The 24,511-nt window shown below is 30.9% G+C and overlaps 8 protein-coding genes across 12 annotated transcripts; 2 read left to right on the forward strand and 6 right to left on the reverse strand.

Moving 5' to 3' along the window:
- Nucleotides 1-296: 296 nt before the first annotated feature.
- LOC109594941 (thioredoxin domain-containing protein 5 homolog) lies at nucleotides 297-3,417 on the reverse strand. Its single transcript, XM_020010210.2, has 6 exons — nucleotides 3,140-3,417; nucleotides 2,831-3,077; nucleotides 2,030-2,173; nucleotides 1,822-1,977; nucleotides 654-989; nucleotides 297-603 (listed from the first exon to the last, which is right to left on the reverse strand). The coding sequence occupies exons 1-6, from the start codon at nucleotides 3,286-3,288 to the stop codon at nucleotides 475-477; spliced, it is 1,161 nt and encodes a 386-aa protein (XP_019865769.1). The 5' UTR covers nucleotides 3,289-3,417; the 3' UTR covers nucleotides 297-474.
- A 974-nt stretch (nucleotides 3,418-4,391) lies between these two features.
- Nucleotides 4,392-7,346, forward strand: LOC109594934 (ATP-dependent RNA helicase DDX54). Its single transcript, XM_020010199.2, has 10 exons — nucleotides 4,392-4,602; nucleotides 4,658-4,825; nucleotides 4,892-5,247; nucleotides 5,302-5,470; nucleotides 5,528-5,738; nucleotides 5,797-6,011; nucleotides 6,136-6,339; nucleotides 6,391-6,710; nucleotides 6,764-6,899; nucleotides 6,957-7,346. The coding sequence occupies exons 1-10, from the start codon at nucleotides 4,420-4,422 to the stop codon at nucleotides 7,293-7,295; spliced, it is 2,301 nt and encodes a 766-aa protein (XP_019865758.2). The 5' UTR covers nucleotides 4,392-4,419; the 3' UTR covers nucleotides 7,296-7,346.
- Nucleotides 7,309-8,525, reverse strand: LOC109594929 (protein FAM185A). 2 transcript variants are annotated; one of them, XM_020010195.2, is made up of 4 exons: nucleotides 8,234-8,525; nucleotides 7,981-8,180; nucleotides 7,750-7,930; nucleotides 7,309-7,696 (listed from the first exon to the last, which is right to left on the reverse strand). In XM_020010195.2, exons 1-4 carry the CDS (start codon nucleotides 8,523-8,525, stop codon nucleotides 7,359-7,361), a joined length of 1,011 nt encoding a protein of 336 aa, XP_019865754.2. In that variant the 3' UTR covers nucleotides 7,309-7,358. The 2 variants fall into 2 exon arrangements, with proteins under 2 accessions (XP_019865754.2, XP_049821373.1); XM_049965416.1 differs by having other exon boundaries at nucleotides 7,309-7,702.
- A 104-nt stretch (nucleotides 8,526-8,629) lies between these two features.
- On the reverse strand, nucleotides 8,630-10,934 carry LOC109594945 (FAST kinase domain-containing protein 4). Its single transcript, XM_020010216.2, has 8 exons — nucleotides 10,444-10,934; nucleotides 10,159-10,386; nucleotides 9,841-10,108; nucleotides 9,656-9,786; nucleotides 9,461-9,605; nucleotides 9,157-9,402; nucleotides 9,025-9,097; nucleotides 8,630-8,970 (listed from the first exon to the last, which is right to left on the reverse strand). The coding sequence occupies exons 1-8, from the start codon at nucleotides 10,783-10,785 to the stop codon at nucleotides 8,766-8,768; spliced, it is 1,638 nt and encodes a 545-aa protein (XP_019865775.1). The 5' UTR covers nucleotides 10,786-10,934; the 3' UTR covers nucleotides 8,630-8,765.
- Nucleotides 10,935-11,178: 244 nt separating this feature from the next.
- LOC109594948 (peroxisomal membrane protein 11C) lies at nucleotides 11,179-12,262 on the forward strand. Its single transcript, XM_020010219.2, has 4 exons — nucleotides 11,179-11,372; nucleotides 11,425-11,601; nucleotides 11,671-11,912; nucleotides 11,968-12,262. Exons 1-4 carry the CDS (start codon nucleotides 11,301-11,303, stop codon nucleotides 12,173-12,175), a joined length of 699 nt encoding a protein of 232 aa, XP_019865778.2. The 5' UTR covers nucleotides 11,179-11,300; the 3' UTR covers nucleotides 12,176-12,262.
- A 1,176-nt stretch (nucleotides 12,263-13,438) lies between these two features.
- On the reverse strand, nucleotides 13,439-20,248 carry LOC109594959 (cytoplasmic polyadenylation element-binding protein 1). Of its 3 annotated transcripts, XM_049965415.1 has the most exons (11): nucleotides 18,439-18,501; nucleotides 18,181-18,295; nucleotides 17,087-17,196; nucleotides 16,711-16,865; nucleotides 15,683-15,806; nucleotides 15,459-15,623; nucleotides 15,296-15,398; nucleotides 14,908-15,236; nucleotides 14,688-14,853; nucleotides 14,502-14,629; nucleotides 13,439-14,446 (listed from the first exon to the last, which is right to left on the reverse strand). In XM_049965415.1, the coding sequence occupies exons 1-11, from the start codon at nucleotides 18,484-18,486 to the stop codon at nucleotides 14,225-14,227; spliced, it is 1,665 nt and encodes a 554-aa protein (XP_049821372.1). In that variant the 5' UTR covers nucleotides 18,487-18,501; the 3' UTR covers nucleotides 13,439-14,224. The 3 variants fall into 3 exon arrangements, with proteins under 3 accessions (XP_049821372.1, XP_049821371.1, XP_049821370.1); XM_049965414.1 differs by lacking the exon at nucleotides 18,439-18,501 and adding an exon at nucleotides 20,101-20,248 and having other exon boundaries at nucleotides 15,296-15,623; XM_049965413.1 differs by having other exon boundaries at nucleotides 15,296-15,623.
- Nucleotides 20,249-20,424: 176 nt separating this feature from the next.
- LOC109594951 (venom allergen 5-like) lies at nucleotides 20,425-22,259 on the reverse strand. Its single transcript, XM_049965419.1, has 6 exons — nucleotides 22,141-22,259; nucleotides 21,927-22,079; nucleotides 21,747-21,843; nucleotides 21,567-21,687; nucleotides 21,257-21,516; nucleotides 20,425-20,686 (listed from the first exon to the last, which is right to left on the reverse strand). The coding sequence occupies exons 1-6, from the start codon at nucleotides 22,186-22,188 to the stop codon at nucleotides 20,475-20,477; spliced, it is 891 nt and encodes a 296-aa protein (XP_049821376.1). The 5' UTR covers nucleotides 22,189-22,259; the 3' UTR covers nucleotides 20,425-20,474.
- A 143-nt stretch (nucleotides 22,260-22,402) lies between these two features.
- LOC109594950 (venom allergen 5) lies at nucleotides 22,403-24,485 on the reverse strand. 2 transcript variants are annotated; one of them, XM_049965417.1, is made up of 7 exons: nucleotides 24,407-24,485; nucleotides 24,193-24,345; nucleotides 24,034-24,130; nucleotides 23,854-23,974; nucleotides 23,541-23,800; nucleotides 23,154-23,414; nucleotides 22,827-23,060 (listed from the first exon to the last, which is right to left on the reverse strand). In XM_049965417.1, the coding sequence occupies exons 1-7, from the start codon at nucleotides 24,452-24,454 to the stop codon at nucleotides 22,846-22,848; spliced, it is 1,155 nt and encodes a 384-aa protein (XP_049821374.1). In that variant the 5' UTR covers nucleotides 24,455-24,485; the 3' UTR covers nucleotides 22,827-22,845. The 2 variants fall into 2 exon arrangements, with proteins under 2 accessions (XP_019865780.2, XP_049821374.1); XM_020010221.2 differs by lacking the exons at nucleotides 22,827-23,060; nucleotides 23,154-23,414 and adding an exon at nucleotides 22,403-22,709.
- Between the last annotated feature and the right edge of the window lie 26 nt (nucleotides 24,486-24,511).

Raw genomic sequence — 24,511 nt, forward strand, 5'->3', positions numbered from 1 at the left:
ATTTATTATTTATTATATTAACAACTTCATTAAATTACAGTAATACAAGGTTTCTTAGTTCGACGACGATTTATTATTATCTGCATATGGACGTCAATAAACAACTGGCTGTTTTTAAAAAATGTTCATTATTGAAAGATTATTTTTATCTTTTTTCAATTATTTGTATCAGTCACGTACATTTGTATGCTCATATTAATACAAAAATTGAACGTGGTAAGATAAACATATATAGATTATCACTATTTGTTATTCTTATAATCTCTTTTTATGATCTTTCATAAAAAATATATAAATTAGTATAAAATCATTTATTTGGTATAAAGTAATAAAGGAATGGGACATTACACTAAAAAAGAAATAAAATCACACAATTACAAAATGGTCATCAACACTATTGAATTTACTATTACTAAAACTCTTTCTTTATTGACCGATAATTTACCGACCAAAATGTTTGAAGCCCAACAAAATTTACAATTCATCATGACTGGTTGTATGTTTAATTACAAAGTCATGTAAATCTTCTAACGTTCTGCTACCACTGTACTCTGAAATCTTCTTACCATCTTGATACAAGAAAATTGTAGGAAAACCTTCAACCTACAATCAGTAAAATTAAGAGAGTGTATTTAAAAACTCTTAGGTATTACCTCTTGGTTATTGCACAATTCCTTGTTAGCTTCTAACGTGCAGTCAACTTTGATAATTTTTACGCGTTCATCGCCAATGAACTTCCTACCTAAATCTTCCCAAGTGGGCGCCAATCGTTTACAATGTCCACACCAGGGTGCGAAAAATTTAACAAAAGTCACTCCTTTTTCAATACCATGAGTGAAAGTAGCACCTGTTAGTTCACCAACAGCTTCGCCGGTCGTTTCCGGTTTTTCATCTTCAGAATCTACCTCATTACCTCCGCTTGAGCCCATCAAACGATTTACGTAAGCCTTTAGATCTTCGTGGGTGCGTTGGCCTTGGTATTTTTCAATCTTGCAATAATAAAATATGGTTTATTTTATTGCATAAAATGTTTCTTTGTATGAGAATTAACATTCGATAAAGTCTAAATTTGTAACAAACATTTTAAATATTACTGTGAACAATTAACTAATGAAATTAAATAAACCTTAATGATCAAAACAACATTTATTTATATTAAATAAAATCGGAGGTCGTTGCGTCATATTGTCAATAGAAAATAAATCAATCATGTCCATATATTATTTTAGCTTCACAAACTTGATGTCTAATTTTTACTCATGCTGTATTTAACATAAGTAAGGAATAATTGAGAAACGTTTAAATTTTTATGGCTTTTTTTTATCTAATCAGTAATAAAAACAAAATATATAAATTTATTGGTAATACAATTTCTATAAACACGTGTATTACATTCTCCAAAATCTATATTTAAGCAAAGATAATTTTATGTGACTGTAATTATCTGCGTAGATTCGTTTTGCTGCAAGTCATCTATGCGACTAATTACATATGCACATTTTCGGTTTCGTTGGAAAAACATCGTGAAATTAAGCGTCAAAGAGCGGTTCCCGAGAATCGGAGCAATTATAGAACAAAAATATTGTTGGTGACACAAATTTTCATTGAATATCCGTCTATTTTTGCGTCCGCCAGACGGTTTTGGGATCGAACATACATTAATGTCAACGTCTTGGCATGCACAAACAGCCAGTTAAAATATGTAAATAATATTAAAAATTCATATAAACAACAGGATAATGTGAACTTGTGATAACGATAACGTCAACAATGTCTTTGCCAAATCTAAATAATTTTTTGATAATATTCACAAATTCTCACCTTCTTGCCATCCTCAATCCATAAAAGAGTTGGATATCCTTTAACTTCATAACGGTTGCACACCTCCCTGTTTTGGGTGCAATCAACTTTGGCAATGGTAACGTCCTCCTCAAATTCCAAGGACTTGGCGAGAGCCTCCCAAGTGGGGGCCAAATTCTACGAAAAATCACATTACAAACAAAACCAATTGATTTTATTATGAACTCACTTGACAGTGTCCGCACCATGGGGCATAGAACTTAACGAAATGCTTTCCTTTGCCAACGTGAGCGTCGAAGTTTTCTTCAGTCAATTCGGTCAAACCGTTTACGGGTTGTGGGGTACCAACATCGGCAGTCTGTTCTTCATCACCCTTGAAAAATAATTCAATTTGATACTTTTCTCAAAAACAATACTTTGACTATGTTTAATTAAATTAATTATTATGAATACGAAATTGAAATAAACACAAATAAAATGTGAATAAAAATATTACTTTCACATCTACAAAATAAATAATTGTAAGGAATTAAATTATGTTCTAAAAATGGTCAAATATGAGGTAATGTTTTCATTTTATAATTACAAATTAAAAAATGTGTTAAATGTAATCAGAACAAAATTATAAATACATATAAATATATAAATTGAGTGAAACATCATTCCTCATGTATTTATCTATATAGGTATTAACATATTATTTTGTCAGGTACTTTTATCTTCCAAGAAATAGTGTAAATATATATTTATTTATAGTGTAATTATGAAACAAGTAAAAGCAATTTAATCATATATGTATGCATGTAATATGCAAATTATGTTAATTTTAAGGCCAATACCGGTCGAAAAGCGTTTGATCCGACTACATTTTGAGAGAGGCATTAAGGACAACAGAGATAGTAAAAGTCTGCATGTTCGTCACATAGTAGGAGATTTTTATTATCTGTTATACAAAATGTCTTTCTCAAAATTTAGTGGGGGCAAACATTTTTCAATAGATATGTAAAAATCATTATATCTCTTCCCTAACCTCTCTTAATTGTTCATTGATGAAAGTAGTTAATGAAGGAAGATCTCTGGTGCCCCTGAATTTGACACCTTCAGAGTCACCCACTTTGAAGAACTTAAGAGTGGGATAACCAGTTACATCCTGATCTGAGCAAACTTTGTGGTCTGTTGTACAATCCACTTTTGCAATTTTTATGTTGCTATCATCCTCATTGAGCATTTCAGCCAACTGCTCCCAGGTGGGTCCCAATTTTTTGCAATGACCACACCTGTAAAATAAACATAATTGTGACAATTTTTTTAACATTAGATTCAACATGATTTAACTCACCATGGTGCGTAGAACATGACGAAATGGTTTTTCTTTGGTACTTCATCAGAAAAATTATCAGTGGTATACTGAATCGTATGCACGTCTTCCTCGTGACAATTTACATAGCAAACAAATAATAAAACACTGAATAGGTACAATAAATGCATGCTTGAGTTTAATATTGACTAATTTTCATAGAATATCACAGCTCAAAACCGACTGAACCCGGCGTAAGAAATATTTGGAATGGTTAAAAAATACGCCCCCTATCCGCGTTTATCACATCAATGAGTTGGAATAAAAAATTATACAATGAGTTGCTCAATTATTGGTTGTCATTATTAGATGCAAACTGCTGATTATTCAGATGGCTTACTGAGAAGTTTTTTGAACTATCTGTTACATAACCGAATTTTCATTAGATATATCCGATTAATAATTATTTATTATTATTCGCCAATAAATTAGGAAAAATAACTAACTCAGAATAATAATTAATTTTAGAGCAGTGTAATTCAAGCCTGAAGTTAATAACATTGAATATTTTAATTGCGATGTTGCCATTTAGTCGAGAAGCATTTTGTGATGAAAACCACAAAACAACTCATGCAATTCCAGACAAGTTAACAAACAAATTTTATGATATATATTTTGTAATTTTGTAAAGGATTAGTTTATGTTATCAACGAACATTAATAAACTATGCGTCAAAATTAGCGCATAATTTGTAAAAGTACAGTATAACAAATTTTGTTTAATATTTAAAGTTTATAAAATTATCAATTATAATAAATCCGAACTCACAATCATTGTTTATCATTAGAATTATAGGGACTAGATTATTCTTTAGTGAGTCCTTTTCGTGAACGACAGACGAAATCGGAATCAGTTTTTTTAAAACTATGCCATATCTGTATATATCTAAACTAAAAAAAATTAATCATTTTGATTTGATAATAATTAATAATTATTTAAAATAAATTTTCTACAGTATGAAATATATATAATAAAATCAGACATTTAAGACATATAAAACCTGTTAAATAATGAAAGCAGAACTTAATAAGAAAAATCTTCAATATTGTTTAATGGACTATTTTTGACTTATTTTGATTCAGATGTCGTACATTTTAGGTTTTAGTCCATTTTGTACTAAGAGTCGTCCTTTCTTAGTGTGAGCCGCATACTAATAAAGTTTTTGATTCATTTCATCTGGCAACATTGGACAATAGGGACAAATGAAATTAACATAACCTTTTATTCAAAACATTGCACGTTGAATTCCTCGTTTAGTCAAAATGCAAGATTTACCGGGATTTGCTGATCCCAATACAGCTGTGGATATAGATCCTGACGATGAACCGGTTAAAAAGAAAGGACCTAAAAAAAGTGGTGGATTTCAGTCTATGAATTTGAGTTTTAATTTAATTCGAGGTATCACTAAAAGGGGCTATAAACAACCAACACCAATTCAAAGGAAGGTAGGCATCTTTTTAAATGAATTAAAATAGTGTTATAATTAAAAAACGTTTGCAGACAATTCCTTTGATATTAGAAGGAAGAGATGTTGTTGCTATGGCTCGAACAGGCAGTGGTAAAACTGCTTGTTTTCTAATTCCCATGTTTGAGAAGTTAAAAATTCGCAGTGCGAAAGCCGGAGCAAGAGCTCTGATATTATCACCAACCAGAGAATTGGCACTACAGGTATATATTTTAAAATATTAAATTAATAGGGGGTGTCATTTTTATTCTCTTAAATGAATGTTTCAGACACTTAAATTTATCAAAGAATTGGGAAGGTTCTGTGATCTCAAGGCTGCAGTAATTCTGGGTGGTGATTCAATGGATGATCAATTTTCTGCCATCCATGGAAATCCAGATATAATTGTTGCAACTCCTGGCCGTTTCTTGCATGTATGTGTTGAAATGGAATTGAAGTTGAACAGTATAGAATATATAGTATTTGATGAAGCCGACAGATTATTTGAAATGGGATTAGGAGAACAGCTTACAGAAATAGTGGGGCGATTGCCAGATGCCAGACAAACTGTTATGTTTTCTGCAACTCTACCAAAGGTCTTAGTAGACTTCGCAAAAGCAGGTTTAAGCGATCCAGTGCTTCTTAGGTATGAATACATATCTTTAAAAAAATATAATTTCTGACAATATTTATTTTATAGATTGGATGTGGAATCAAAGTTGCCTTCAACTTTACAACTGTGGTATTTTCCAGTCAGACCAGAGGAAAAATTAGCTGCACTATTGGTTCTGCTTAAATCACACATTGACAAAAAACAACAGACAGTGGTTTTTGCTGCTACCAAACATCATGTGGAATATTTACATGTGGTGAGTAAATTTTTACAATAAACATGAACCATCACTTTAGTAAACTTTAAATTTAAGATTTTGGATAAATTTGGTATAAGCAACACTTATATTTATTCAAACTTGGACCCCTCCGCCCGCAAAATCCACGCAGCGAAATTCAGTACAGGAAAAGTTAAAGTTCTTGTTGTAACAGATGTTGCTGCAAGAGGTATAGATATACCTCAATTGGACAACGTGATTAATTACAATTTCCCTGCTAAACCCAAATTGTTTGTGCACAGAGTTGGTAATGAAATACTTTTTAAACAATCTTTATTATATATTAAATATAATTTGCGTTTTAGGTCGTTGTGCCAGAGCTGGAAGAGATGGTACTGCTTTCTCACTGGTTACACCTGATGAATATGCATATCTAGTCGATTTGTATCTATTTCTTGGACGACCTCTCGACATTGCAACTGAGAAAAATAAACAGGGATCCATAGGAAAAATTCCGCAATCCTTGATAGAAGAACAGCACAGTTCCCTTGTCACACTTCATGATAATCAAATTGATTTGGTGCGTGTTTTATGTTATAATCACTTTTGAATATTTTTGTATGATTATGAACTTATTTTAGAAAAATATTGATATAAACTATATCTCCCACAATATTAACAAGCTAAATATTTTGTTTTTTCAGGTTAGTATGAGGAAGGTCACAGAAAATGGATATCAGCAATACTTAAGATCTAGACCACCAGCATCAAGTGACAGTAACAAAAGAATAAAAGAACTTCCAATATCCACATGCTATATTCATCATCTGTTCAAGTCTAGTGAATTTGAAAGTGAATGTGAAAGGGAAAGTCTTTTGGATAAAATGAAAAATTATAGACCTCAAGGAGTAAGTCGGAAATCCTAAACATTGTGTTTTTCTAAGAATTATAATTTGCAGACAATATTTGAAATCTGTGGTAAAAATAAATCTCAAGAATATTTAACAATGAAAGAAAAACGAGCAGTGCACAAGGATAAAATAGCAGATCATCATCAGAAAGTTGAGAAGAAAAAAATTGAAATTGAATCTGCCTTAACTACCCATGAAACAAATTTACAGAGCAGTAATCAGGAAGACATACAAGAAACATTTCAAAAAGTTGTGGTTCCCAAAAAAAGAAAAATTGATGATTTGTATAAACCTAAAAACAAAAAGCAGAAAGTTAAAGATGAAAATTATATTCCATATGCTCCTAAGGATCAACATACAGAAGAAGGGTATATTTAATGTAGATTCATTATACATTTATGCTAATTTGAATTAATTACAGATTGGCAATTAATAGTTTTGTCAAAGAAGCAAACAGAGTGCAAATGGACATAACTGGGGATTCTGAAGAAACTATGAGGATTGCAAAACAAACTAAAAAGTGGGATAGAGTAAAGAAAAAGATGGTTGGAGTGCCTGTAAGTTAACTTTATTATCTTATGTTTAAATTATTAAGTTTATGTATGTATGTCTAGGATCCCAAAGCAGGAAAAATTAAGACAGAATCTGGAGTGTGGATTCCCGCTACCTTCAAAAGTAATCGCTACGCGCAATGGAAAGAAAAGACAAAAGTGGATAATGAGGATAACAATGATGATGAGGAAGAGGATAATACACCTCAAAATGTTACAAAAGGACGTCCAAACACTCACTGGGCTAGACATAATGAAAAGATAAAGTTGAAACAAAGGAAGTCTGAGATGAAGAGTACAGACCAAATTCTGAAGGCCAGACAGATTGCTGAAAAGAAAAAGCAAAGACAGAAAGGCAAAAAAGGCAGAGGTAAAGGTAAAGGGAAGAGACCTAGAAAATAGAATGTATATAAAGTATTTTATAAAATAAATTTATTATTCATTTTGCCTACAGTTTTTTTTTAATTACACATTGAACTTTAATTTAAGTAAGTCCTGCCATGAAGCAGCTGAAATATGTATATCACCATTGATGCAGTGTATAGTTACTTTAGGTTTTAAAATACCAGCATCATTACTGAAAATATATAAATTTTGCTTTTTATTGACACTTTGCATATTTTTATCAATTGTAACATTTCTGGCTTGTATCTCAAACATGCAAGATTTCTGACAGTCTTCTGCAATTTGTAAATGAAGATTACCTATATCTATTTTCAGAAAAGAATCTTCTGTGATTCTTGATAATTGTAAATTAGCTTCAACAGTGCCTAAATCAGCAAATAACATTCCATCAAAACCAGCTGAAACTATTTATGTTAATTAAATATTGAATGTGATTTTGCTCTATTCTTACCCAGATTTAAAACACCCTTTTCAAGTGATATTTTACAATTCTTATGAATGTTATTCAAATCTAATTTGCCTGTGCCTACATTAAAATAACTACTTTCACTGTATGATGAGGGAATTTTTATATTTCCAGCCCTAGTTGATAGTTGTGTATTAAGGCATTGTATTTTTCCTGTTGTTATATCCTAAAATATAAAATCATTAAGGTGAAAATATATTAAATTCAACAAACAACCCCAGATTTTAATACTGTTGATATAAAATTTGATGCTTGCACAGGACCTCTAATTGTTATATTTCCTGTCTGTGTTTGCAATTGTATCTTATCACCATGATATTTGTCAACACAAATACTTCCTAAATTACTTTGTAAATTTACTGTATCACTGTTGAAAGATCCCACAAAAATATCCGAATTAGATGTAACTTCCAAGTCTGAAAATTTTAATATAAGAACAAATTTATTACTGGGTTGTATTACATTTTACTTGCTTTTACAGGAGCTGTAATATTTAAATCTGATTCATAATCATTCTTAGTTGTAATGTTTATATGGTTATTCTCAGTGGTACATTTTATGGAGTCTATATCATAATTTGTTGATTCTATAATTAATCTATCACAATTCTGATACTTGTGCACATCTAAAGGTGTTATGTTTACTTTATTTGGAATATTTACGGATAAATTACAGAAAGTGGGAATTTGAAATTCTAGTTTGTTATTTATATTTTTTACGGAGTAGTATCTCACTATTTTTTTAACAATTTTGGTGAACATTGTAATAGAAACAGGTTTATAACAATGCACGATATATTTATCCTAACCTCAAACAATTTTAGGTTAGTTTTGGTTCAAAAATCATTATAGACCATATAATACAATAAATTTTAAAAAACATTTATTTGTGTATAATATATGTATATTATTTTATTAACTAAACAATGTACAGTTCAGTTTATACATTATAAAAACAGGTGTTATAATAAATTATATTTAACAAAATATATTGTATATTATTTAACTATTGACAACTTCTTTAAGCTTGCTTTCTAGATATTTTACTCGGTTTACTAACTTGTCTCTAGGTTTAAATTCTGAATAAGGTATTGGTAACACTTTGTAACCCTTTGCTGTTAATAATTTGGTCGCTAATGCATTAATCCCTGAAGGTTCTATCCTTCCTCTAGTCATATCATGATAATCCAATGCAATAATCGCAATTCTAAAAAATTATTACAAATTAGATGTGTTAATATTATTGGAATAACCTATTTACCTTGTTGAATCCTTCACATCTTTGTTATCTAATGGCAAGGGATGAAACTTTTTGTCCAACAAACACTCTGCATCTGTAATAATTTTTTTCAGTATTAGTAAATTAAACTTTATATATATACAATTGGCATACCAATAAAGAAACCCAAATTTGTATTTACGTTGACTCTTAAATAATTTTCTCCTTGTATAAGGTTTTTTAAAGTATCAATAATAGAATTAACCATTTCAGTTTTCTCCTTTGTCCGCTGAATTTTCGTTTCTATAACATCAGACCGAATTTCTAAAGTAGGTCCTTTGTAGTCTTTCATAAGATGAGTTGCTGAACCATTGATATTTAATAATTTTAGTCTTGCTGATGTGTTCACTGATGGCCCTTCTATAATATAGATTATTTGCTTATTTTTAGTCTTTTGGAATACTTTCAAAATTTTTACCTAACACTTTTTCAATGAATTCATTATTTAAAACACTAGACACATGATCTGGAGTGGCTTGGTTCAACAAAACCAAAGACCAAACAATTTCCAACCATGCAATTGGTTTTCCTGCCTCAGATTGATTAAGTTGAGGTATTAGCACCTAGAAATGTAATTTTGTACATATATAATATTCAAATGCAAATATTTTACCTCAAATAGTTTATCTGAATTTACAGGGAGATGATTTAAAACGCCCAGAGTTATTAAAACACTGAAGAGATCTTGTGGTCTACAAATTGTGTGATTCTTTAAAACCCATTCACATAATGCATCAATTAGTTCTAAAACCATAAAAACATTTTATAAAAGATATTTTATTCATAGATTTTTGTTACCTATATTTTTATACTTCATTAATCCAATACTAGTTAGTATAGATCCAATTACAGCACTTTTCTTAATATCGGCCCGTAGTTCAGTCGATATATCGTTCGAAATTTTCGACAATAGATTTTCGTCTGGGAAATTCAAACAAGACATACTGAAAAGTAAATCTGCACTTTGTTTTAAGTCCAGACGATCAGAACTGCCTGTTATGTTATATGCCAAGGCTCTTAACAAAAGCGTGGAGCGCCTCTTCTTTTGTGATAATGTGGACATCACCTAAAAAATCTATTAGATTCTGATTACTAAAATTGAAAAATCATATATACCTTGACCATCTGTGGCAATGTAATGCTTGAAACCAATTTAGCAGCTTCATCATCAGCAGTAACACTAAGTATTGTTGACAAATCCTCACTTCTTGAAGAAAGGGCCTTATTTTTTATTGATGTGTTCTTAGTTAACACTCTACACAACCTAATAAATCTAGGATCTGATTCAAACTCAGGCAATGTTACTTTTCCATTTGATGTCCAATCAGCCAACACTGATACCACCTATAAAAAATTTTAAGATTAATTTCTACTGAACACATATTTAAGACATTGACAAACCTTTAAAGCATGTTTTCTTGAAATTCCATTGCCATCAGATATTGATAGCAACTCATTAATATTGGTAGCATTTGCAATTTTATCATCAGTGTATGGTGTGCGTATCCCATTCGCAACATTTTCAATATTCTCCGCGTTCAAAGAGGCAAAAGCTGCAGCTACAATGTTTCGTTGAGTTCTGGGATTGCTGCTTGTTGTTGCAGTTTTTTGTTTTTCTTCTGATCCAGATTGGCTCTTCAATTCGGCAGCTACTGGTGACGATGACAAGTTGAGGCGTGTTATACCAGGCAGTCTGGTACTGTTTTTGGTACACTTCACCAAAAGTTGAGACAATTTGAACATTTTAAAGGTTAGATAACCTATAATCTTCGGTATCCGATTGGAATTGATGACAAGTTGTGTTTATGGTTTTAAAACGATTTTGTAGTTACTTTCAACTGAATTTAACTACATCGATATAAATATAAAGTTTTAATAAATATTTCTCCACTTTTGATATGGTGCTATTTCCATAACCTTTCTAGTAACTTTTATTTTGGAACCAATCATTTAAATACATAATATTTTTATCAAGTTTTAAAAGTTCCTGTTTTCAAACCAATTGCTAATATAGTTATAATGTTAATAAAACCATTATATAATACTTTAAAATATTTATATATCATAAGAAATTTTTGAACTATTATGGTAGTTTTTAGATGACTACAATGGTAGTTTATTTGTGTGGTAGTTAACCTCGAAAAATGAAAGTCAAAAATGTAAACGTAAGGACAGCTTCTTAAACTACCTGTTTTGCCTATCTGTTATCATTTAGGTAAACATATGCATTGAGTAGCAACATATTAGTTGTGATAAAGATGACGAACATTCTGCAAACCATTTTAGATGAAATTTGTTTATTATTAGAATCTTATAAAGGCAGAGATAAGGTAAGATTATTTTTATTTGCATCACAAAAATATATAACAAGTTGTTTTGTAGATATTAAGAACCTTATGTTACACTACAAAGTTAATAGGTGGATTACATAAAAATGAAGCATTGGCAAAAAAGTTTCTTTTATTTAGTAGCCATATGTCTGGTACTAGGGCCACCTTGCGATTATTAGATGACTTGCCCATGCTGCAATATAATTTACAATATAAACTTGGACATGAGGTATACAATATGTTTCAATTAATTTTACAAGTTAAAGATAGTATATATTTAAATGCAAGTTTTATTTAGGAACCAGATAAATACATGTCCCACTTGGGAGTGCTTACCAATATCATTGACCAAGTCTATTACCCTGTTGAAAAAATCTCTTGGTTGGCAGAACATAAACTGATAACTGGTGTTGACAACAGCAAATGGGATACTTTAAGTTCTGTATTTTGGGTATCATCAATTTATTTGACACTTTTGAAAACATTGAGATACATAGCAGTACTACAAAAACACAAATATTGCATTAAAAATGATAATAGGTAAACATGGAAGCAACTTACATTAATCAATTTATGTTATAAATTCATTTTTTAGGATACCAATGGATAAACTTCAAAAATTGAAAACATTTGAGATTTTAACTTCTATAAGACTAACTTTAGACTTAGTTCATGCAATAAATACTTTACCACCAGGATTTTTATGGTCTTCCAAATTGAAAACATGGCATGTGGGTTTAATTGGTAGCTTATCATCTGCTTTGGGTATTTATCAGATTTACTACAAGAGGTCTATTAAATAAGTGCAGAAAATATTTGTTATTAAATTATGTTGTTTTTATTGATATATTTTATACTATAAAACTTTATAAATATACAAGTTATATATTTATTGTTTTTAATATTCTAAGTTCCTTAAAATTAAATATAAAACAGTTTTAATGCTTATTTTTTAAAATTATCAAATTAAAGATGATTCCAAAATATAAACAAATTTGACTTGATTAAAATATCTTTATTGATATAATTGTTACATGTTAGTAAGATATCATATTGACTAGTGTCAAACACCACAAGAAAATTAAATTAACAAGTACTAGGATGTAACATCCTTATAAGAGTATTGCTATTTAAATATCACAAATTTGATTACAAGGATCTGATTCCAAAATTATCTGAAAACTAGTACATAAAGATCCTGCATCAGAACAAACCCATGTACATCTCAAAATTAATAAAGGAACAAATTAAAACCAAAAATTAAAATTTTTACATACCACAAATCAGTAAACATATGCAAATACATCCCTCAACCCAATACATTACCTTGCTTGTACTTGATAAATAGTTAATGACTTTATAATAAAAATTGTGTATTCTGAGTTGTCCATAGGTCTGAATTATATTTCTATTCATAATATAACAATGAGCAAAGCTATAGTTATAGCACATCTTGTTAATAAAATGCCATAATCTAAGTTACAAGGACAATACTAAAGTTTGTATTCAAAATTAAATTATAAAATTGATTTCTAAAATGTGCTGTAACTTGAATTATGGATATTTGTACAATAACACATCACATCTAGTTTATCAGAGTACAAATTAAAAAATCCACTAAAAAGTTGGTTTTATAGTTAAAATGTTGTTGATGTGATGTGATATGTTCAAAATTTGTTAACCCTCATTAGTTATAATAAGAACGCCATTAAAACTTGTTAAAAAGGTTAAAAATTGTTAGTTAAAAACAAAATAAAAACTCAAAAGAGGTTAATGAATGTATCATAATCAGGTAACTTTAAATATAAAAACGCTATGGAAATTCATTAACCACTTACAAAAAAATCGTTTTACCGCGTTTTTTAAGACAATATTAAATATGATAACTATTGTTTTAAAAAGCACAGTGATACCCTTAAAAATACAATCACAAAAGTAACCCAGTCTATAAATGATAAAAATCAACATAAAATTTTAAAATAAAAAAAACTAAAAATAAAAATTCTTCATAAAATTTCAACACCTACACTGGGGACCAACACCTTGAGCTGGAATTAAAAACGATGTTTGATTATTCAGAGAAATATTTAATTAATGAACTTTGAAAATAAGAATATTAATGATTTTTATATATCATAAATATTTCATAACTTTAACAATTGCCAAATCATTAACCTGGACATAGCCAATATATTAAACAAACGGTCCTAATATACAGTTGAAACTGTAATACAAACATCCTAAAATTTATAAAAATATTAACACTACCCAACTGCCCATATAAATTTAAAGTTAAATTAACAATTAGGGTTTAAAAAACTTTAAATATCAACACTTAAAACTACAGTTATGTTAAACACTAACAATATATCCAAAAGTATTATAAAAATCTGTTACATCTAAAATACTACTATTTCATATTGAATTAATAAAATTAAGTTGGAAGTCTTATCGAAAGCAAAAGTATAAGAAACTCAGTGCATATATAAAATGTGAATTAATTGAAGGCATGTCAAAACCTTTTCCAAATTAACAATTTCCCGATAAACATCTATATTATATTATCTAATGAATATATTTAATTTAATCTTTTGGAAAAAATGAATACATGCCGTAAAGTCATAAATAACTTGAAAATTTTACGGCAAATACAAAAACAACAATAAACAAACTCCCCGTATTACAAGATTTAATAATAAAGGGGCAATAAATTTGCTTAAACTAAGTACGTAAATTACCTAAGAAGAAAAAACTGGCTAATAAAACGCGACAGAGAACAACTCTACACTACAAGGCGAGTGTATGAGGTAAAAATATCAAGAATACGATTTGTAATAACGTATGGTACTTGCTTAGTTGAGGGTTACAGCCATTGCATTGCCCAGACCCAAGACTTGGCTATTCTTGGAGTTCCTCATCAATGGTTTATGATGGCGCAGCTCGTTGCTATGCTGCCATGGCCAGCATGTCCTGCAAAAGTATCTGAAGCACATCATGTCGCGGCAGAAGTATGGTCCCTGCTGCACGCGGCAGATCGAGCACAACGAGTCTTCCAAGTACGGATCTACCTGCACCTGTATTTGTTAAATTTGGATTAGTCACTCTTTGTATCAGTTAGATTTTACTTACTTTTTTGGTGAATTTCGCAGTTTTTATTTCGATGAAGGAAGCCGCAACAGCTTTCATATAAGACCGTGGATTATTGAACGTGACCCTACCGGATCCAATAGGATACTTATATTTGTCTGTATCAATTCCTGGAAAGTTCCGTATTTTAGGGAAATATATAATAAAAAATTAATTTACAGTAATTACCAGCGTAAACGACACCATCAAACAGGTCGTTCATTATCTTGGCCAATCCCTCAGCATTAAGCATACCATGTAGGGCTCCAACAAATACAGTTTTGCTGGGATCCAACTTTTGTGATGTAGATTTAGTGTAATTTGAATCGTTTATTATCCAGGGAATGACTTGCACCTAAAATAAACAATCTTTAATTTGTAAATGGGATGGCAACATTAAATAACTCACTTCCTTTGCTTTCATTCTTTTAGAGCTAATCTTGTAATACCAATTGTCACTGTTGGCATAATCGTTTGTGCAGGCTTGCAGCAAAGCCTTGACATTCTTTTCAGACTCAAAAATTATATAGACATATCCTTTTGGTTGTGAAGCCTGCTTGTCCTTGCCTGGCCATTCTACACGAATCTGTCCAAACTGTTTAAATGTTTGCATCAGCAGTTGTTCAGAAATGTCCCAAGGGACACCACCCAAAAAAACTTTGCTAGAATAGCCGGTCGGCTTGGTGTTAGACCTCGGCGGCAACACGCCGCTCCACGTGCAAGTCGCATCGTAAACAGCTGCAAATTGGAATCAATTATCTATCACCCCAGCCAATGTTACAATAAAATACACATACAAGCTGCGGACAGATGAAAACGAGCCGCTCTGTCCAACTGCAAGTTCTCCGGCATGAAATTCGAAAGGGACGACGGTCCACCCCCATTCCACTTGTCCAATAGCTGCAACAATCCAATTTCATGACAATCTTGTGCGCTTGCAACCCGAGAATGTGGCGGTACCTGTGACGGTGTGTTGTGCGAACAGGCGCCAGGCAATAGGGAGCTCAGCACGGCCGGCGGTTGTTGCAGGAATTTCAATGCATGGATAGCCTGCAGATTCTGCAAGTTGGACAGATCCAAATCGTTTGCGTTGCGTGCCAGCGTCTCGGTCACGCTTAAATTGTTCTAAATAAAATTCATAAATGTATTGAGATGTTTGACCAGCGAAGGGTTGGTGAATTTACCAATAATTCCGAGAGGCTCCCGTCCGGAGTGGACAGGCCGCTCAAGTCCGATTCGGGCGAGTTTGATCGCGAGTTCAGCAAGGTTTGTTCAAGAACGGCCGAATTGTTGCTTCCACACGAATCACTGAAACATGCATATGGAATGAATTAAAAACTTTTAATAATCATTGCCTATTTAATGCAGAGCATAGAAAGGATGAAAAATGTAATGTGGACCATTTAGCTTGCTATTTATGATGCAAATTGACCCAGTCTTTATCCTATTTATTATTGATTTGTGATGGTTTTGTTGGCAATGTGACAACATCATAAATACTAGGGTAATGCACAAAGTAATGTATGAGAACTTTTAATACCAAAAAACTTTAATACGTTTTTTATGACTTCAGAATTATGTTTAAAATTTATTAGTATTGCTGCAAGGAATTTTTGTGAAAAAAGTTAAAATTGATTGATGTCTAATTTCTTGTAACATATTCAAAACTTAAACCTTAATTTTTTAAAAGTGTTTTTTCTTAAATATTTATAAATACTATAATAAAATTTAATAGTGAATTAGAAATGTTTACAAATGTTTCTTTTCCTATAAACCAAAATTATTTTTTTGTCATGAATTTTTTTTTGTATAAATTAGGTGAAAGAAAATAGAATATATATTAAATATGTTGAGAGAACAAATTTATCTCATTTTATTCATAAGATTTTCTTCAAATCTATAATTAAATTATATAATTTTTTCTCTAAATTAGTCACATAATATTAATAATATCAATTCCTTAAAAAAATAAATAATTAAAAATATTAACAAGTGCTTGTTCTTAAATATCTTATAACCTATTAAAGTTTTCCAAATCTATAAAGATTAATATTAAAGTGAAAAAAATCAACAGTAGAAAAATTACCCTTTAAAGGTCTCTCCCTATCAGTATCTAAGGCAATAAACAAAAATCAAAATAGTAACCTTAACAATATAAAGATTATTGTTTTATTAACTCAAATAAACGAACGAAATGAAATATTGACCTTACCTCAACGAAGTGCTCCTCAGCGCCCTATAATAATTGGGGGTGGTCGGCGGAGTCTGGTTCACCAACGATATGTTTTTCTGCAAGGGCTTGGAACGTGGCGTAGGCGGGGTGTAGCTGAGCGGACCCGGTTGGAATTTCGGATCGTCGAAATTCATCTGAAAACGCCGCAATTATTATAATTAACTGTCCATATTTCTTTTAGTACGCTTGAAATACGTTCCTAGATGAGGATGTGCCAATGGCAATAAAGTAGACATGGTTTCAGACGTTGGCAACATTCCTAATATGCATGTATTTCAATAAACAGCGTTTCGTTGGTAACCAGCAAATAAATGGTGGTCTGATGAATAAACTAGGACTGGGAATAAATACATACCTGAAAGTTTGGCGTTGTCGGTGGTGTGCACAGTCCGCCGGAGTTGCCGAAGTTTAGGAGGCCGCGCGGCGAGTTAAGCCCAAACAAATCTGATATCGACATCGTCTCATCTGCCATCACAATACAGCAAACGTTAACAATCGGTTATTGCAAACTTACGTGTTTGAAATATTTCAATATCGAATCGTTAGGCGCTTAAAATGCTATGTCAAAACTACTCTGCTGATGCGATCCGTCCACTGCTATTTGTGCACCAAGAGTGGAACAAAAACCGACTGACTGACTATTTTTTTGGGTGCATTGTTGGTTGGTAAAAACAAATAGCCACCTATGTAATTGTAAAAAATCGTACTGCGTTGTCAACATGTGAAAAATATGTGTACAGTGTGTTCATTCAAAAGATTTTACTGTGGTTGTTAGACAATTTTAATAATTGCAATACAATTTGTTTACATTATTTATTGTTAATATATCTTTTTATGCTTTTAGTTATAGTAATTTGACAGTTATCAAAAATGTCAAAAATATGACATTTCGCAGCAAAAGTATAAAAGAAAATTTATTTAAAATAATCTTCATTAAAATTATATAATTCAGTAATAAGGAATCATTTTATATACAGTTTAGTCTGAATTTTTTGTTTTAATAACCTCAAAATGGAAATTTTACAAAATTTGTTTATTAACATTTTTTTCATTTATTAGACTATTAAATTGGACCCTATGTTTTCTTGAATAAATTACGCATCTAACATCTAAACACAACGAAATGACGAAACCTGAACATTGCACACCTTCCAGTGCGATGCGTCCGATAAGAAACAAATGCGTATAAAAAATAATTACAAAATTCTAACGACGAGCCATGTTACAACGTGCAAGAGTTAAATAATTTTAATTGCCGGTAAGTTATTGTTGAAGCGGCCCACAAATTTATTGGATCATAACGATGTGTAGCGTAATTAGAGTTTTTAATAAATAAGCAATTAATAAAATAAGTTGAACTTAAATGACACTTATTAAATCGAAATAGTTTCACAATAATGTATATGTTTTTACAAAGAAGAGATTCGAATGCGATTCAAAAAAACTTACCGGTTTCTTGTGATAATATGTCGTGGTTATCGAGCAATGAGTTAATCGAGTGCCTTTGGAGGATGTCACTGGCCAACATCTGACGTGAACCATTTGCCCCCATTGGGGATGATACCTAAATAACATTATTAGTTTAAACATAAAACTAACCAACCAGAATTAAAATATTTCGTAAATCGGTGATTCACATACTGTCATCAATAAGTTCACACTACACAAACGCAAATAAATTCTCTAAAGTTGTTCAGTAAAACTTACAGAAGTTGGATTATTAGCACAGGCGCAAAAACCAAAAAACGGGTGCATACTGCTCGGTAACTGTCAGTGAACTGAGCACATATACAAGGGTTGTCTAGATGCGTATGAAAATTTTGATTCGGTACTGCGTCATCAAGATTTAATTTGAAAAAAATACCGCGAAAACTGTCTTACTTAATTTATGTTGGTGTTCATTCCAAAAATTTAACTTACAACAGGTATTTATTTTAATAATGTGTAAATAATGAAAACAGTACCGCAAGTACAATATGTTGTTTGTACAAACAAATATGTTCCTCTTAGGTATTCAATGATCTGACTAACATCAGAGGGTATATATGCCCATGATGATTTTGTTGCATTGTTACGTCATCAAGGACTTGATGAATTTCAAATTACTTAAAATAACGCAAAATTAACATCTGTGTTAAAATATAAATTGTTAAACAATAAAAATTGCACATAAAAATACAAATTAAATTTGATTGTGATTTTTGTACAACAGTTTCCTTAACAAAAACAAATAAAATAACACACTGGCACAAATTAACAAGAGAACAGATAGATCACTTCATTATAGCGGTTTAGTTAGCAATATCACGGTCGAGATAATCTACAAGACGGGTCTGCGATATGGTCAGCGCTCAAATACCCTCGGTATGCCTCTTCTACCATTGTAGGTTAGACTAATTAATAATTATTAATTTAAAACTGATTCAGAAATTACCGTGTTGTTTTTCCTTATGCGTTTCGCTTCTGCTACAATTCTACTTTTCTCTAATTTTCTTATTCTAATTATTCTAATATGAAGTAAATTAATTTAATTGTCCACCAAAAATCTAGCTATGTTGAATATTATAGTAAAATGTTACAAATGTACCGTGTAGTTGTAGGCGTTACAGTAAATAAGCAATAAGAATTTTTCATAAACTTTCCTTGTTACATATTTATTAATTTATGTAAGTAATTACCGGTTTCCTAGCACTAATTAACGAACACCATGAATTCAGGTTTCAACACAAGTTTATGTAATTTTGTAAAAACTGAAACCGATCTGTATCATCGCATTATGAAATATTTTGGGCAATTATCATTGAAATAACGGTATTTGCAAAATTTCTGCATGAGCTTTGGTTGTGACAAGGATAGAATCTTTTTTATATAGACATCTTTTCTGATTCTCATTTTTTATTAAAATTGTTTTTAGGGGCATTTACAATATTAATAGCAGCATTTCTATGTCTGAACAATATATGATACATTTATCGAGTTATTTTTATATGATAGTTTTGCAAAAAAGTGGTAGTAGGATTTAAAAGTCTTTTTTTTCTGTCAAGGGCAGTTTTTAAACTCAAAAATATATAAAATCCGAATTGAACTTTAAAATTTGTATTAGTTTTATAAACAATAATTAATTAGTCCCATCAAATAATCAATATTTTAAAATATATTTTTTTAACAAAGTCAACATTGGTATGGTATGAAAATTAAGTACGATACAATATATTATAAACTAAATTAATAAGGAGAATTAATGGTATATAATCTAATTATCAGTAATTTTAAAAAATGTCCCATTAATACATTAATATAAATAAACGGATGGTTTTTTTGATTTTTTTGTTTACATTCATCACAAATACAGTCGAACAATTTGCTTACCATTTCTAACACGGGCATGGTACCTTTATTTGAAATGTCCCGTTGAACAATTACATGTAGTTACTGAATAAAATTAATATATGAAATAAATTTCACAGTCTTTCACGCACGTTAACCACCAATCTTTCCGCTATCTAGACTCTTTCTGACTTCGCTTCTTGAAGTGGCGTTCAGTTCCGGCTAATGGGGATGTGAAAGCATCCTATTGGTCAAATTGTATTTCTTTCGCGTGGAAGGAGATGCACAGAATTTGTTTGTCAGCCAACAAAATTATCGAGTTTTTTTTTCAATTTTATAAAAAAAAAGTATAGGATTAGCTTGAAATTAGTTTATTAATTGCCACAACAAATAACTAAATTAACAAATATTTTACATTAATTTTCATTCACACTTAACTTATTCGGTAGACGTAACAAGCATGTGCATTTAGAACCTTCGGGAAATTCGGATGTAACTCTAACATAACTGTTGTACGATGTGTATATATGATCGATTACTGGAAGAGGATTTCTTTTGTCAGACACCGGAGCAAATTTGCGTTCAGGTGCAATAGGTCGTCCTTTAGAACGGGTTGCTGGGAATTTATCTAAAATAATATTACATAAATTGCTTAATTTTTATAATTAATTTATAATAGCAATAGTTCGTATTGCTTTTGAACCATTACAAAAGTCAACAATAAATATGCTTTTAAGAGCTTGTGCAAAAGCGCATTTGCAGTTGCCAGCTCGTATCATAAGAAATTGCAAATACTAAATAGCCAATGTGGTACACCTCTTCTCTTTGTTCTATAATTTTTATGTTAGAATCGGATGTGTCTATGGACAAAGTTAAAAACGACCAATATATTTTGATATCATCCCATCAATATTTGTTATTTATGTTGTCATACGAATGATAAATATAATTTATCAGTTTCTAGATTAGAATTTTCTGGTTCAGCATCTGATATTAAAAAGTGTGTTCGCGTTTGAATAAAGTGTTACACCGTCTGGATTGGTTATTAACAATTCTGGTCAGGTGTAAGACTTGGAAGAGCCCTTCCTTAAAACACAATAATATCTATAAGTTTTGCGCCTGACATAACTTCAATTTTAGTTTTAAGAGCAATACGAACTTTGTATCAATATAGACTTCGTCAGTTGGTTGATCTTACCATTTTTACACAAATTCTTCATCACGACGTCGCAACCGTTCGTACATTTGGAACACGGTGACGGAGTAATTAGATAAATTGGCTCGCCAAAAACATTTCCGGTCGGAGTATAATTACATACAAATCTAAACAATTTGTTACCAGTTTTGATGTTTTCCGATGTTAACTGAGAATAACTCGCCATGGCACATCCGACCTCTCTTGTTTTCGCCCACATCAGTTGACTATACTGCCCAATTTTTCCGTGACTGTTCACCACACTAAAAATTGACCTAATAAAGAACAATAATATGTTTTCTGTAAAGTTTACGTTGTGAAATTTTTAACGTCCGACTCTTCGATATTTTTAATTTGCTTGTACCAATGTAAGATGAGAATTTCTTCATCTGGGGTATGATTGGTTGTGATAGTTAAGATGTTTTGTCCAATCACTACAAATGCATTAAAAAGTATCATTGAAATTTTGAAGTATGTGCCAAATGGTACTTACAATTACTCTTTTCCGGGTCGTATTGGATTTTATCGTTCAACTGGACACAGCAACTAACCCACTTCTGTGCCATCCTTGCAAGCCAATCACTCCATTGCTAAAAGCAAATATATGTAAAAAAAGTATTTAGGTTCTATGTTAAATATCATTTATTCATATATATTTTATAGGTTTACTTACCAACATATGCATATTGCCTGCAGAAGATGGAGTGAATCCGATTTTAGCTTTACCAGACGCAACATGATCTCTAAGTCTGTTGTGTAACGTCTCGATCAAATTGGAATCGATTGGTATTAATTCATAATCTACACAATTTTCGTGGCAGCTCAGCTGGTAATTTAAGTAAGTAAGTAAATAGATAGGTGAAACATTTTTAAAAGAGAAAACATACCACAAAAGTTGATACTAGTGAAAATACAATTATTCCAGTATGTATCATTTCGATGACATTTATTATAGTTTTGTTTTCTGTAACTAAGGAATTAGAAAAAGAATGGATAACAATCAGATATTTTTATAATCAACCTGAATACACAGAATACAATATCACGTAGTTCATTTGTATTTATTCATGACTAGTGTCCGTTTATAATTATTGTGGTAGAAGAAAGATATGCATAAAATACTCTATATCCAACAATATTATAGAGCTTTTTTCAATTTCATAAAAAAATATATGGTTAATTTGAAATTAATTTATTAATTGTGACAATAAATAATATTTAATATTATTAAATGTTGAGCATTAAGTTTCAATTTCCCCTTGTACTTCCTTCGGCAGTCGTAACAAGCATGTGCAATTATAACCTTCGTTAAATTCGGCAGTAACTCTAACAAAACTGGTGACCCAAGTGTATATCTGATCGATTACTGGAAGAGACTTTGAATCTCCAATTACCGGAGCAAATTTGCGTTTAGGTGCAACTGGACGTCCCTTGGAACGAGTGATTGGTAACTTATCTAAAATATTATTATAAAATGCTTAATTTTTATAATTAATGATTACTAATGGTTCGTATTGCTTTTAAACCAGTTAATAGACTATTGCATTCAGGGAAAATATACATACAGAAAAACTACTTTTAAAATCATTTTATTACATGAAAGTAATACAAAATACAACACTCAATATTAATATAAAAGATACATTAACCTTTTGACTTTCGCTTCTAAAAATTTTATTAAAACCGCATTTGCAGTTACCAGCTCTCCAAGTACCATAAGATAGTGCAAATACTCCTAAATGTCCAATGCGGTACAGCTCTCCTTTTATTTTTATAATTTCCTGAACGGATGTGTTAGTTTCCAAAGCTATAAACAGTTTTTTATTTACCTTCTTTTTTGTAATAACTTAGATTTAGCATTTTTCAAGATAGGTAAGTAATAGGAATATCTAATACTCACTGCTAATATATTTCGATATGATTCCATCAAAATCCAAAATGTTGATTTGTTTTTCTGTTTTGTAATAATCAATTGGTATACTTATTAAATGTCTGTTATTGATTTCGTTATGTGAATATAATTCATCAGTTTCAGAATTAGAATTTTCTGGTCCGGCACCTTGTATTAAAAAAAGTGTGTTTGCGTTTGAATAAAGTGTGACGTCGTCTGGATTTTTTATTAATAAGTCTGGGTAGCTATAAGCCTTGTAAGAATGGTTTCCTGAAATAAAATAATATCTGCAAGTTTCACCTGTTATGAGATAATCCTAACTTTAGCTTTAAAAGCAACACGAACTTTGTATTAATAGACATGTTAACATTGATTTTGTCAATTAATGGATCTTACCGGTTTTACACAAGTTCTTCATAACGACGTCGCAACCGTTCGGACATTTGGAGCACGGTGATGAATTAATTAGATAAATTGGCTCGCCAAAAACATTCCCAGTTGGGGTGTAATTACAGACAAATCTAAACAACTTGTTACCCGTTATGATGCCTTCAGGTGTTATCTCAGAATAACTGGCCATGGCGCATCCGACCTGTCTTGTTTTTGCCCACATCAGTTGACTATATTGCCCAATTTTTCCGTGACTATTCACTACACTGAAAATTAATCTAATGGTGAACAATAATATAGTATTTTCTGTAAAGTTTACGTTGTGAAATTTTTAACGTCCGACTCTTTTATATTTTTAACTTGCTTGTACCAATGTAAGATGAGAATTTCTTCATCTGGGGTATGGTTGGTTGTGATCGTTAAGATGTTTTGTCCAATCACTAGAAAAGCATTAGAAAGTACGATTGAAATTTTGAAGTTTATGCCAAATGGTACTTACAATTACTCTTCTCCGGATCGTATTGCATTTTATCGTTCAGCTGGACACAGCAACTGACCCACTTCTGTGCCATCCTTGCAAGCCAATCACTCCATTGCTAGAAGCAAATATGTGTAAAAAAGTATTATTTTTTCATAAGTATTTTATAGGATTACCTACCAACATATTCATATTGCTTGCAGAAGACGGACTGAATCCGACTTTAGCTTTACCAGATGCAATATGATCTCTAAGTCTGTTGTGTAATGTCTCGATCAAATTAGAATCGATTGGTATTAATTTATAATCTACGCATTTTTCGTGACAGCTCAGCTGGTAATTTAAGAAAATAAGCAAGCATTTAGTCAAATAATTTTTAAATGAGAATACTTACCACAAAAATTGATTCTAACAATAATGCAATTATTCCCGTACGTATCATTTTGATGACATTTATTGTAGTTTTGTTAACTGTAACTAAGCAATTCAAAATTAATGA

The sequence above is a fragment of the Aethina tumida genome, chromosome 3 (genome assembly GCF_024364675.1).
Source record: "Aethina tumida isolate Nest 87 chromosome 3, icAetTumi1.1, whole genome shotgun sequence".
NCBI lineage: Eukaryota > Metazoa > Arthropoda > Insecta > Coleoptera > Nitidulidae > Aethina > Aethina tumida.

Coding starts and splice junctions, on each gene's coding strand:
- LOC109594941 (XM_020010210.2), bottom strand. CDS start 3,288: ATGCATTTATTGTACCTATTCAGTGTTTTATTATTTGTTTGCTATGTA. Junction 2,174..2,830: donor TCAATGAACAATTAAGAGAG/GTTAGGGAAGAG, acceptor TTATTTTTCAAG/GGTGATGAAGAACAGACTGC. Junction 990..1,821: donor GGATTGAGGATGGCAAGAAG/GTGAGAATTTGT, acceptor TATTATTGCAAG/ATTGAAAAATACCAAGGCCA.
- LOC109594934 (XM_020010199.2), top strand. CDS start 4,420: ATGCAAGATTTACCGGGATTTGCTGATCCCAATACAGCTGTGGATATA. Junction 5,248..5,301: donor AGCGATCCAGTGCTTCTTAG/GTATGAATACAT, acceptor TTTATTTTATAG/ATTGGATGTGGAATCAAAGT. Junction 6,900..6,956: donor AAAAGATGGTTGGAGTGCCT/GTAAGTTAACTT, acceptor ATGTATGTCTAG/GATCCCAAAGCAGGAAAAAT.
- LOC109594929 (XM_049965416.1), bottom strand. CDS start 8,525: ATGTTCACCAAAATTGTTAAAAAAATAGTGAGATACTACTCCGTAAAA. Junction 7,931..7,980: donor CAACAGTATTAAAATCTGGG/GTTGTTTGTTGA, acceptor TTTATATTTTAG/GATATAACAACAGGAAAAAT. Junction 7,703..7,749: donor AAAGGGTGTTTTAAATCTGG/GTAAGAATAGAG, acceptor TAACATAAATAG/TTTCAGCTGGTTTTGATGGA.
- LOC109594945 (XM_020010216.2), bottom strand. CDS start 10,785: ATGTTCAAATTGTCTCAACTTTTGGTGAAGTGTACCAAAAACAGTACC. Junction 10,109..10,158: donor CATTGCCACAGATGGTCAAG/GTATATATGATT, acceptor TAGATTTTTTAG/GTGATGTCCACATTATCACA. Junction 9,606..9,655: donor ATTCAGATAAACTATTTGAG/GTAAAATATTTG, acceptor TTACATTTCTAG/GTGCTAATACCTCAACTTAA.
- LOC109594948 (XM_020010219.2), top strand. CDS start 11,301: ATGACGAACATTCTGCAAACCATTTTAGATGAAATTTGTTTATTATTA. Junction 11,373..11,424: donor CTTATAAAGGCAGAGATAAG/GTAAGATTATTT, acceptor GTTGTTTTGTAG/ATATTAAGAACCTTATGTTA. Junction 11,913..11,967: donor TGCATTAAAAATGATAATAG/GTAAACATGGAA, acceptor TTCATTTTTTAG/GATACCAATGGATAAACTTC.
- LOC109594959 (XM_049965413.1), bottom strand. CDS start 18,486: ATGCACCCGTTTTTTGGTTTTTGCGCCTGTGCTAATAATCCAACTTCT. Junction 17,197..18,180: donor CATATTATCACAAGAAACCG/GTAAGTTTTTTT, acceptor TTGTGATGGCAG/ATGAGACGATGTCGATATCA. Junction 15,807..16,710: donor CTGAGGAGCACTTCGTTGAG/GTAAGGTCAATA, acceptor TGCATGTTTCAG/TGATTCGTGTGGAAGCAACA.
- LOC109594951 (XM_049965419.1), bottom strand. CDS start 22,188: ATGATACATACTGGAATAATTGTATTTTCACTAGTATCAACTTTTGTG. Junction 21,844..21,926: donor CAGGCAATATGCATATGTTG/GTAAGTAAACCT, acceptor ATTTGCTTTTAG/CAATGGAGTGATTGGCTTGC. Junction 21,688..21,746: donor CGACCCGGAAAAGAGTAATT/GTAAGTACCATT, acceptor ATGCATTTGTAG/TGATTGGACAAAACATCTTA.
- LOC109594950 (XM_049965417.1), bottom strand. CDS start 24,454: ATGATACGTACGGGAATAATTGCATTATTGTTAGAATCAATTTTTGTG. Junction 24,131..24,192: donor CAAGCAATATGAATATGTTG/GTAGGTAATCCT, acceptor ATTTGCTTCTAG/CAATGGAGTGATTGGCTTGC. Junction 23,061..23,153: donor CATATCGAAATATATTAGCA/GTGAGTATTAGA, acceptor AACTGTTTATAG/CTTTGGAAACTAACACATCC.